This window comes from Gossypium hirsutum, chromosome A05, assembly GCF_007990345.1.
Source record: "Gossypium hirsutum isolate 1008001.06 chromosome A05, Gossypium_hirsutum_v2.1, whole genome shotgun sequence".
NCBI lineage: Eukaryota > Viridiplantae > Streptophyta > Magnoliopsida > Malvales > Malvaceae > Gossypium > Gossypium hirsutum.
In genome coordinates, this window is record NC_053428.1 from 60,457,243 (window position 1) to 60,470,322 (window position 13,080).

At 34.3% G+C, this 13,080-nt stretch overlaps 1 protein-coding gene across 1 annotated transcript; it reads left to right on the top strand.

Moving 5' to 3' along the window:
• Positions 1 to 572: 572 nt before the first annotated feature.
• Positions 573 to 2,078, top strand: LOC107960061 (DNA-directed RNA polymerases II, IV and V subunit 11). The gene is made up of 5 exons (XM_016896269.2): positions 573 to 742; positions 819 to 908; positions 1,028 to 1,106; positions 1,218 to 1,313; positions 1,730 to 2,078. The coding sequence occupies exons 1-5, from the start codon at positions 690 to 692 to the stop codon at positions 1,760 to 1,762; spliced, it is 351 nt and encodes a 116-aa protein (XP_016751758.2). The 5' UTR covers positions 573 to 689; the 3' UTR covers positions 1,763 to 2,078.
• Positions 2,079 to 13,080: the final 11,002 nt, after the last annotated feature.

Consider the following 13,080-nt stretch of genomic DNA (forward strand, 5'->3'; position numbering starts at 1 on the left):
TATTGGCCAAAGAAGGGTTTCACCAGAAATGTGATGTTTAGTGGGTGGAGGATAGCTTGACAGTGATTCAGGGACTAGTGGAGGAGGAGGGACAGTTCACACTTCAAGTCAATTGAGGTCCATCAATACGGTGACAGAGGAGGCTAAAGATTCGATTATAGCTAGCAAAGTTAGATTGCTTCAGATTGAAGTGATTCAATACCAGTTTTGGGTATCAAAAGCGGTATATGGCATTTGGTGCGGATTGTGAGGGGAAAGAAAGGTTGTTTAATTCTTGTTTATTTAGATAATCGAGGGTCACGATTATTTTTGTTGTCTAACAACTTTTTAGAAATAAATGCATGCCAATTTACAATAAAAAGTTATTTTATAAGTTTTTCTAGTTAAAAAAATTAAGAGTTATTTAATTCCAAGTCCCTCTTTTTTTCACCATTTAAGTTCTTCACTCTACCTATAACGTCACGTGGAACTATTTTTGTGAACCATAATGATAGACAAGATAAAAGTTCAGGTATCAAATTGGATAAATTAAAAATAGAGATATCACATTGAAAGGTTTTTTAAAGTAGAAGGGTAAATTCTGACATTATCCCTACTATTATAGGCATAGATAAATTATGATGGATGTTGGTAATATTTATATTTGATAAAGCCGGCGCTGAGGTTGCAGAGGAGAAGACGGTAAAGCCATGAATGCTCCCGACCGCTACGAGAGATTCGTCGTCCCTGAGGGGACTAAAAAGTAGGCTCTTTAATCCCTTCATCTCTTTCCCTAATTCCTCTCATATCTGTTACATATTCGTTGGTTGAAATTTTAGGGTTTCTTACGAGAGAGACACCAAAATTATAAATGCGGCGACCTTCACCATCGAGAGAGAAGACCACACTATTGGCAACATCCTTCGAATGTACGCAGCATACTATCTTCTTCCTTTCAAGTTTCCTCTCTTTTTTTGCTTATCTTGCTGGATTATCCTCCTAATTATTTTTTCTTTCCCCATTATTGTTAACGCTGATAAACAATCAGGCAATTGCACAGAGATGAGAATGTTTTGTTTGCTGGCTACAAGCTTCCTCACCCTCTGCAGTACAAAATCCTAGTTAGGGTTAGTCTTTTCTTTGTTGGATAGGACTAAATGCTATTAATCTTTGGATTTATGGTATGCGTTCCGGTTCCGGTTCCAGTTGGGTTTAACCAATTTGATGCAATTTCTTAGATCCACACGACCAGTCAGTCTTCTCCAATGCAAGCATATAATCAGGCTATCAATGACCTGGATAAGGAACTTGATCATCTGAAGAATGCATTTGAGGTGTTACATTTGTCTTTTTTTCTTCATAGCTTATTTAAATTTAATTTAGATTGGGGAAATTGCAGTCACAAAGCTTGATATAATCTAATATGGGATTTCTTGAAGAAATTCCGTGCTTGTAGCTCTGCCTCTCCAATTGACGATTTCTGATAAGTGTCATTTCCCATTGTAGACTAGTCTTCACTGCTTCTATGTAGCTCTACACATAAATTGAACCTGTGGCAAACTAGGATTATAATTCTTTCTGTCAGACGCCCACACACGCGGAAGCTTTCACATATCTAACAATTTATTTAAACAGTCAAAAAATATTTATTTAATATATTAAAGTTAAAAGTCATTCTCTGTTTTGATAGTCTTGGTGGGTGTCTGTATATTGAACTTCATCCTCACACTTGTTATATTTCAATTTGTAGGTTGAGCTAGAAAAACATTCAAGGGACTTTTAATGCCTGTTTGAGGTGCTGTTACCTTTCCGGTGCCTTTTTGGTCTGATTTTAAAAAGAAAAGAACCGATATCTTTGAGACATTTTTCTTGTTTTTACTGATGTGATGCGGTAAAAGTTGCAATGCGTGCTATTGAGGCTTCTGTAAGGATATACTGTTCTGAAGTCTGTCTCAAAGCTGTTCAAGAAACAAACCTTCTGCGTTTCTGTATTATGTTTTTCTACCAAGCTAACAGCCTGGTAAATGTTACTTATCTGCTATATAATTGTGCATTTGCCTGTGGTATTTGATAATTAAATAGTGCAGTATTTCATACTACCTGCGCATTTGTTTTGTTTTGTTTTTACATATATCATGGTTCTATTATGGAATGTATGTCTTTTGTAGTGGGTAGCGTTTCCATAAAAAATAATGTTTATGCTGTTAAAGGAGTTGTGAAATGGTCTGAACGTAGTTTAGTTGCTAAACTGTGGCATACTTATATCAAGGATGTTTTAAATTTCTGGACTGTGGCCAATGTTATTTCGAAATAGCAACTAAACTGCAACGAGCACTGTTTAGTTGTATGAAAATTATGATCTGGCCTGTCTACCAAAGTATCAGTGACTCAGTCATCATTCATTCTAAAGACACGACATTCTCAAGGATTCGACTTTAGCTTCTGCTCTTTTATCTTTGGAGCACCTTCACAACCTCCCTTTTGGACACACTGGCAATGTTGAAGTCTTTGAGCAGTAAAACAAAATCATTGCGAAGTTAAGCATTTCTTCAAACTTCAGATGAATGGATCTCAAGAGTTGAGAATATTATTGACTTGAATTTGCAGAAGTGTGTTTTGCTGAATGGATGTGAATGGATCTAGCTAGATGAATTTATTTTTGTTTTGCAGAGTGCATTTAGTTGTGTATGAATATGTGGGTTTGAATATTTGAAGCTAATACCTAAAGGTGACAACCACGAAGAGTCGGTGGTATCCAAGAAGAAGACAATTCCGATGACCCATGTGAAAAACAATTTAAGTTTGGATGCTGTTTTAGTCTAAAATCATGAAACAGATGCATTTGAGAAGCTGCGGTAGCAGTAATCAATTATGTTTATCCATACTTTTTGGAAATGATTAGTAAAAGCTGCAATTACTTTTAAGCACATTTACGGTTCGGTTGTGTTTATCGTGATTACGATTTTGATGACTGTTATTAAGATTCATTATGACAAATATGATTAACAAGAAAAGTCGAAATCATAAAAGGAATGCATTTTGATAATTGGCGACCGGGTGTATCGTTACCGACCATTCTCTTCTATTCCTACAAATTTTACGTAGGATCCAATAAGTAAGTGGTTAAAGTCCTGTGTAGACACTTCAAAAACAATGTCCAATCCCTCTCCCAATATTGGGAACTATAAATATAAACCCACACTCCAACCCCGCTCCCCCCCCCCCTAAAAAAAAATAAATAAATAAATAAAGGCTAAGACTTAGGGAACACTCTTTGATAATTTCCTATTGGCCGTGAAGCTTGGTAGTCGTCCATGTTACGTGATCATTGTGGTCTCAACCTAATCACTGGTAGTGTAATATCCCGTTTTTCAGTGATGTCGAAAATAGTGGTTTCGAGATAACAAATTTGATATGTGAAGTTATGTTTTATGGTTTAGTCAATGTTTATGGAGTTACATTATCGTATTAAGTTTTATAAAAGAAATTTTAATGTTTTGCTTAGTAACATTTCGTAACCCTAATTCGATAATGGAGACTAGTTAAGGGTGTTACATTTAGTGGTATTAGAGCTACAGTTTGATCGATTCTAGGACTAATATAGCGTGTAATGGGTCTAGAATATACATGCCATATATACCCTGCGATAGTGTGACGCTTTTGATCCGTTCTAACATTGTATTTTCTTATAGATAAAAAATGTTGACCGAATCAAACCGAGCCGTAGTTAATGAACCTGAGAGTAATGTTCAAGCTTCCAACTCGGAAGCAAGTTATAGTGCATCAATTCCGCAATCATTTGGTGATAAAATGAAAAGTATATTTTCGATATGAGAATCAATGGTGCAATGAGTTTAAATGAGCGAACCCTATGACTCTGCAACCTCCAACCCCTACAATGCCTCATTTAGTACCTCCATGTCCTCAAAACCCTATGTCTACAATAGTCCATTGCCTTTCGATAGATAAAATTCAGAAATGTGGAGCAGAATAGTTTAGAGGTTAAGTTGATGATGATCCTTCAAAAGCCTAGTTCTGGTTAGTAAATACGAAAAGAGTTTTCTCAGAATTGACGTGTACTCTAGAAGATTGTTTTAGATATACAATTTTGTTGTTGAAAGACGAGGCATATTCATAGTGGGATATTTTAACTACAATGACATCCAATGATCATATTAACTGGGACTTCTTTCAGACAAAATTCAAAAAGAAATATGTTAGTCGATTGTACCTTAACAAGGAAAAGAAAGAGTTTCTTGAGTTGAAAATGGGGAATCGATCTGGAGCTAAGTATGAACAGGAGTTTATGCAGTTAAGTATGCTCGTAATATCGTATCAAATGAAGAAGATATGTGCATTAAATTCGAAGATGGCTTGAACGATGAAATTCAGATGTCGATTGCAACATTGAAATTACGTGAATTTGTAGAACTCTCAGAACGAGCTCAAAAACTTGAAGAAATTTGTAAGAGTAAACGACAATCTGATTTGAGATTTGGAGATTTCTACAAACAAGGGTCATCTAAATCAGCTCAGACTTTTTAGTGAAAAAAGCTCAGAAATGATGCAAATCGGTCAACTTTTCCTTCAAAGTTTACTAGTAGAGATAGAACAAGATAGAGTAACTTGAAATCTATTAATTCACCAGCTACTAGTGTTGGTAGTGTAAGAAAAGCGAAAAAAAGCATTCCAGTGAATGTCGATCTAAGTTAGGAACTTGTTTTCGATGTGGATCTCCTGATCATTTTCTCAGGGACTATCCAAAGCGTCATGGTGATTCAGGAAATCAATCTAGCAAGCCTGAAGCTACATCACAAAGAGGCAGAAGGCCGAGAACTGGTAGGAATGCTACTGCTGGTAGAAGAAAGGCTGGTGATACAACTGAACGATTTAAAGCTAGAGCACCTGCTAGAGTGTACACAATTAGAGCTTGAGAAGAATCTTCTACTTCGAATATTATTGCTGGTACTTTCTCTCTTTTTTATATTGATGTATATGCATTGATTAACCCCAGGAAAAACACACTCTTATATATGCACTGCATTAGTAGACAAAAAAGAAATTACTTGTTGTGTCAACTTAGTACAATGTTAAGGTAACAAATCAACTCGATCAGTGTGTTTTAGTTAATCAGATTTGCAAATCATGTCCACGAAAATTTTGGGGTTATGACTTTCCTACAATTTGATGCTATTACCATTTGATGAATTTGATTTATTTTGGGAATGGACTGGTTGTCTGAACATGATGTGATGGTGAGTTTTTGAAGAAAACAAGTTAGTTTGAAACGTCAAAGTGGTGAATTTATTTGTATTAAGGCAAATGGGATCAATTGTGCGACAAACGTGATTTCGACAATTTTAGCTCATAAATTGATCAGAAAAGGGTGTGAAGTTTATTTAGCTTATATTCTTAATTTTTTTTTACATTTATTGGTCCAGACAAAACTAACATCTTTTTGCAATATCTTAGTCATCAAAGATGCTAAAATGGAAAAGTTTTTAACAAGACATCGATAATATCCCGCTAAGCCCAAAAAGCTACAAACCTCAGAAACATTCTTTGGAATTTTCCAATCAACAAACATAGATGTTTTATTCGGATCAACACGGATTCCATTAGTAGAAACTACATGACTCAGAAATCTAACTTCTTGCAACCAAAATTCACGTTTACTAAATTTTTCGTATAATTGTTTTGTCGGGCAAAACTTGCAATACTATGTTCAAATGCTTAACATGATCTAACTCGTTCAACGAGTAAATCAAAATGTCGTCTATAAACACCACAACAAAATGATCCAAATATGGTTGAAACACCTGATTCATCAAACCCATGGATGGTGCATGTGTGTTAGTCAAACCAAATGGCATCACTAAAAATTCGTAATGACCGTATCGAGTTCTGAATGCAGTTTTAACTCAAAACTAATAATATTTGGATCACAAATCAATCTTTGAAAATACCGTAGATCCCTTTAACTGATCAAACAAGTCATTAATACGAGGTAACATGTATTTATTCTTGATAGTGACTCGATTCAACTACTGATAATCTATTCATAATCTCATTGACCCATCTTTCTTTTTCACAAATAGAACAGGGTTGACACACTCAGCCAAATAAATCTGCGATCTAATAATTCTTGCAACTTTGCTTTCAACTCTTTCACCTCGGTAGGAGCCATTTTGTATAAAGTTATTGAAATTGGAGCTATTCCCAACACAAGTTCAATTACAAATTCAACTTCTCTAATCGGTAGTAATCCCAAAATTCTTTAGGGAAAACATCAACATATTCTCTAACTATAGGTACTTGATCGATTTTTTATTCTACCACTTTTTGAAACCCCATAAACCCAGCCTAAACGTTATTACAGAATCTCGAAAATCACATTGGCCATATTAATGGCACAGCAAATCATTTAACTATTTTCTCTTAAAAGTAGGTGTTGCTAAAAATGTAACTTATTTGAGAAAACCAAATTTTGTTTGAAATTTTTTATCTTTAGAAAATTGACGTTTTGATACTTTCCAAAAAAACGCCGTACTTCAATTAAAATGTCGCAGCGGATAATTTGCACATCTAAAACTCGTTTGTCATTTTTGAAACATAGAGTTAACATATGTCTCATAAAATATCAATTTTTTGAGTAGATAGTGTTAAGTTTCGAAAACAAAGTATTGAATTTTGAAAACATCTTTGTTGGGCCTTGTTTGACTTAGTTATGAAATATCCATCGTAAATTGTCAATTTCACAATCTTTTAAATGATAATTTTAAAACCTAAATCATGCAGAAAAATCCAAAACCAAAATAGTCCAAAGTCCAAAAGAAAATTCGAAGCAAAAATTATAAAGTCCATAAAAGTACCAAAAAAAAGTATAAGTCCATAACCAAAAAAATCATATTTTCGAGAGCCTATCTGATGAATGAATCCGAGTCCTAACCATGAGGATTATTTGAAACAAACAACTAATGTAGGTGAGCTTTAAATGGCTCAGTGTGAGATCAAGACAAATAAATTCACATACATATGAAATTATATATCAATTGCAACATATCAAACATTATTAAATTCATAGATTATAACACAGATACTTATGCATGATCATATCGATGCATATTTAAAAATAAGGCACATCTTATAAAAATTTCCTACTCATTTCCGCTACACACCAATACCGAGTTCCCCAGAACTCGTTCATCCAATAACACACCATTCGTGGACAAGCCACCACATAAATGCCAAAAATGACCACATAGCACATTATGGACAAGCCACCTCATAATTGTCGATAAACGGTCACATAATTGCAGATAAACTACCACATAATTGCAGATAAACTGCCACATATCTTCCTCCTTTAACAAATCCCACCCCATGCATATGATATGACCATTTTCTCATTTTAATCAATTCTCATTAACATGTTGTAAACATGCTTTACACATAGGATCACATATCACAAGGTCATATTCATATTTTCATAATCGCATAACGGAATCATAGCGACAACACACAAGACATACATCATATTTCATGAGAATGAGATCTACACATATATCAATATCACATATATGCAATTTGCACAAAAATCACAATCACATAATATCAACATATCACACAATATACTTTTCATGAATAACGGATAGGGTCACTTACTTGGGTTTCTCCTTGATGGGGTTTTCAACCCTCTTTATGAGTACTTAGTGTACCCATGCATAAACAGTTAATAACATACTAATATAATACAAATAATACTCATCACATGAAATTAGTTAAAGATCCCACACCTTAATATAGATCAAAACTGTACGCTCCCTTTATAGAGGTCTCGCTTAGATTTAGTCCCAATCACAAATCTAACCACACTTTTATCTCTTTTAGGCCATGACCTAACAAAAAACAAGTGCTTTAATACAAAATCTAATATTGGAAATCTCACCAATACTTACCCTTAATTCGAACACTCAGATTCGTTACTCTCACGATGCCACACTATTAGTTTCCTGAAGGGTTGTTGTTCAGTCCTTCATATCACATGGAGATTGAAAGTTAATATCAAGAAACAATTATAGTTGAGTCATTATTTGAGAATGAGGGAAAAATAAGGGAAAGATGATGGTTCTATCACTTTGCATAACTTACACTACTAGATAGCACAAAGAAGTAGAAGATAAATCCTGAAAAAAGGTTCGAAGGTTTAACGATCTACAAGGGATCATGTGATCAGTGAGATTCATACACAAATGGAGTGAAAAAAATTAAAGGATGAGTTAATTGGAAGAGATAGGTGAAAAAAATTAAAAAAAAGAGAGGAAATGAGGAGAAAATCCCAAATCCCGATGATAATTGGCATCGACGATGACGAAAATGGCGTGGTCTGGCGATATTTCACGGCGGTGAGGGCGAGGGGAAGGGTGGTGATTAGAGGAAAAGAGGGAGATATGAGGGGTGTAGACAGTGGTGAGATGGTGGTACAACTAAGGCTCACTATGGAGGAATGGAAACAAAGATGAAGGGAAATGGTTTGTGGTTGCCAAAATAAAGAAAATGATGGAGGAAAAAAAGATGAAAATAGAAAAAGGAAGGAAGTAAGGGTGGTGGACAGTTTGGGAGGCCTTTGGAGTGGTCAACACATTTGTTTTGGCAAGAAAAGAGTGTAAGGAAGGAGAGGAAACAAATGAGCAAAAAGGGGGATGTGTCTCACAACTTATGACAAGTTTGACTTGCTAAAGGAAGAAATGAGCCCTCCACATACGGCAACAAAGGGGGTGGACAGTCGACATCTATTGTACTAATGGAAATTGTGTAAAAAAAAAATAGAGCAAGGGGATTTGAACTAGGGACCTCTAGGATAGTTAAGTAGCTTTCTACCACTAAGCCACTACACTTCGTTGTTTTCACTATTGTGTAATTAATTTAAAACATAGGAGATGACAATAACATTATTGTACAATTAATTGAAAAGTGGGATGTGACAACAATGAGGTGTGGTAAGCTTGGTCAATAGTGACCAGGTTTAATGAATAATAGCAAATAGGCAAAATAAGAAGTTTTGACAAGGGAGGGAGACATGGAGTGAGAAGGCGATCATGTTACCTTAACATATGGTAAGTTTGACTCATAAAGAGGGAAAGGAATCATCCAAAACGTGGTAACAATAGGGAGGACAACAAGCAAGTTATGCACATGGAAATTATGTTAAAAATTAAATAATAAGATGAGAATAATAAGACTTAAACTTAAGACCACTATGATAGTTTAGGAGCACTTAACCATTTGAGCACTTAAACATAGGAATATATTTGCTGAGGTTTAAGACAAAATTGCACCACATAGAAAATAATGTAAAGGAAGGGATTCGAACACAAGTCATCAAGGATAGCTCCGCCACTACTCAACCACTATACTTGATATCTATTAATATTAAAAGATCATCTAAAGTAAATAAATAAAATTTGGGCGACCACTCTTTCATTTCATTAACCCAATTTCTACTAACCTGATTTTTGGGATGTGATATTTTCAGATCAGGAATATAAACTAAATAAGTTTCACACATTTTTCTGATCAATTTATGGGTTGAAATTTCCAAAATCAAGTTTTTCGCACAATCAGTCCCATCTGCCTTAACAAATTAATTCACCACTCGGACATTTCAAACTAACTTGTTTTCTTTGACAACTCACCATTGCATCAAGTTCAAACAACCAATCTATTCCCAAAATATGATCAAATTCATGAAATGGTAATAGCATCAAATTAGTAGGAAATTCATAACCTCGAACTTTCCGCGGACATGATTTGTAAATCTAATTAACTAAAAACACACTGACCAAGTTAATTTGTTACCTTAATATTGTACTCAGTTGACACAACAAGTAATTTCTTTTTGTCTACTAATGTAGTGCATATATAAGAGTGTGTTGACATAGGGTCAATCAATGCATATACATCAAAAAAAAAAAGAAGAAGAAAAAGTACCAACAATAACATTCGGAGTAAAAGCTTCTTCTCGAGCTCTAATTATGAACACTCTAGCAACTGCTCTAGCTTTAGATTGTTCAATTGTATCACCAGCCATTCCTCGACCGGCAGTAGCATTTCTACCATTTCTCGGCTTCCTGCCTCTCTGTGATATAGCTTTAGGATTGCTAGATTGATTTCCCGAATCACCATGACGCTTTGGACAGTCCCTGAGAAAATTGTCATGAGATACACACCGAAAATAAGTTCCTAACTTAGATCAACATTCACCGAAATGTTTTTTTTTTTGCATTCCTCACAAATAGTCTTCTCAATATTTCTCACATTACTAACACTAGCAATCAGTGAATTAACAAATTTCAAGTTACTATGTCTTATTCTATCTTTACCAGTAAACTCTAAAGGAGCAGTTGATCGATTTGCATCATTTTTTAACTTCTTTGATGGAAAAGTATGAGCTGATTTAAATGACCCTCTTTGTTGAAATCTTAAGATCTCAAATTAGACTGTCATTTAATCTTGTAGATTTCTTCAATTTTTTAAGCTCGTTTTGAGAGTTCTACAAATTCACGTAATTTCAATGCTGAAACTGACATCCGAATTTCATCATTCAAGCCATCTTTGAATCTAATCTACATATCTTCTTCATTTGATATGATATTACGAGCATACTTGCTTATTGCATAAACTCTCATTCATACTCAGCTACAGACCGATTTTGTAATAGCCCGGTTTTAGCTAAATTGTAATAGTGGTTTCATAACTAAAAATTCGATGTTAGAAAATTATTTTAATATTATTTTATGTGTTTACAGCATGATTTTATGTATGTGTGAAAATTTCTTTAGCTAATTTTATCGTTTAATAGCTCAATTTGAGAAAAATGACTAAATCGCGTAAAATGTAAAAGTTGCATTCTACTTGTTTAAAGTGCTTAATTGCTATGGATTATTGAATGAAAGGTCCTTATGATGTTATTAAACCATTGATAGTGGAATTTGACATAGATGGCCTAATATTAAGTGATTTTATATGTTTATTATAAAGGTTAAAATGGTAATTAGGTTATTAAGTTAATATTAATTAAAAACAAAAGAAAATATGTTTCATAATCATCTTCCACCATTGGAATTACAAACTGAAGAAGCCATTAGAATCCATTAGGGTTAGGCACTTTGAGGGATCAATTGGTATGTGATTTCAGCTCGATTTTTGATGATTTTTACGTTTTTGAGATTGTTGCTTTGTACTCTAGCTAGACCATGCCTTAATTTTTGAAGCTTTTAATGATTTTATGAAGTTCCATTGTTGAATACTTGATTTTTTGAATGTTTGATGATGAAAAATGAATATTTTTTTATAGTTACACAAGTTTTGTTAAGTGATTTTAGCTAAAAATGCATTTTAGGGATTAAATTGTGAAAAGTGTAAATTGGGTGGATGAAATGTGAAATAAATGAAAGTTTTGGGCTGCTAGTGACTTATATGAAATTCGACCGAGCATGAATCTTGTTGAATTTTGTGAATTTTGTGTATTTGTAAAATAAGGACTAAATTATAAAAATGTGGAACTTTATGGGCTAAAGTGTAAAAATGGCCAAATATGTGTTGTGGAATGAATTGAATGATTTGATGAATAAATGAGTTAATTTTGAATGTATATAGATCAAGAACGAAAGAAATCAGATTTAGATCGGGGAAAATCAAAGGTTATTGAATAGTCGATCCATTCCGTTTATCCCGAATACAAGGTAAGTTCATGTGCAAATAAATGTCTTTAAATTGAATTATATATGTTTAATTGTCATTGAACTGCTATGAATGTTGAATGATCAAATGCGAGTAAGAATCGACAGGGTTACAATATTCGAAAGTCCCATACGAACCTTAGGAATAGTATAGGATACGAATGTCATGACATTAGGATTAACGAGATGTGATTATGTGTAAGACCATGTCTGGGACATTGGAATCATTATATGATTACGTGTAAGACCATGTCTAGGACATTGGCATCATTAGTTGATTTCGTGTAAGACCATGCTGGGATATTGGCATCGGTATGTGATAACATGTAAGACCATATCTGGGATATGTCATTGTACGAGCTATATGTGATTTTCGAGTATCCTTAACAATTCCAAAAGGTTCAACGGGCAAAGTCAAGTCGAGAAAGAATGTGTGAATGAGTTAAGTGACTCAGGTACGTACGAGATTCATACAAGTATTGAAAAGAGAAGTATTTGATGAATTCACTCATGATATTGAATATGCATACATTGGGAAAGGTTTGTGAGCTTATATGTGTTTACTTATAGTTTGCCTATTGAAAGAAATGATCTTGATTCATGTGGTAATTTTATTTGTATATGGATTACTAAGATTTTAAAGCTTACTTTGTGTGTTCTTTCCCTGTTTTATAGATAACTGAAGCTAGCTCAAACTCGGGTATCATCAAGAACACCGTCACACTATCAATCAACTTGTTGGTATTTTTGGTGCTTTGTAAATTTGGTATATGGCATGTATAGGCTAGTGCTATGATGATATGTTTTGAGATATGATAGTAGCCAATGAGATTTGGCTCATAAATGATGTAAATATTGGTGTGTATTTGGCCATTTTGGTTGGCTTATTATGTGAGTTTGGTAAGTGAAACATGATGTATATAAATGGCCTTGTGTTTTGGCATGTTTGTCATGGATGTTGTGATGATTAATTGGTATGATTTAAGGTTTAAAATAGATGTTAAAATGATGAGAAAAGTGCATAGAGAAGATAGGTGAAATTGTTGGTAATGGTATATTGTTTTAGTATGTTTTGGTTGCCTATAAATGTATTGAAATGGTATGAAATGATGTGGTTTTGGTTTGCTTGAGGAGGGTGAGAAATGTGGCTTAAGTCGAGCCTATTTGCACCCAACATGGTTAAGCACACGGACATGTGACTCGACCGTGTGTCTACTGTAACTTAATTAAACAAGGTAGTGACTTACACGGCTTAGACACACTGGCGTGTCTACTGGCCGTGTGTGACAATGGGCTGGGACATGGGTGTGTGGTTGGTCGTGTGCCTAAGTCAGTATACCCTTCAGATTTCACATGGCCA

Bases quoted from the DNA above. Each gene is read 5' to 3' on its own strand.
- LOC107960061 (XM_016896269.2), top strand. From the start codon at position 690: ATGAATGCTCCCGACCGCTACGAGAGATTCGTCGTCCCTGAGGGGACT. The intron at 743-818 runs GTAGGCTCTTTA...TTGAAATTTTAG, and splicing joins GTCCCTGAGGGGACTAAAAA to GGTTTCTTACGAGAGAGACA. The intron at 1,107-1,217 runs GTTAGTCTTTTC...GCAATTTCTTAG, and splicing joins AGTACAAAATCCTAGTTAGG to ATCCACACGACCAGTCAGTC.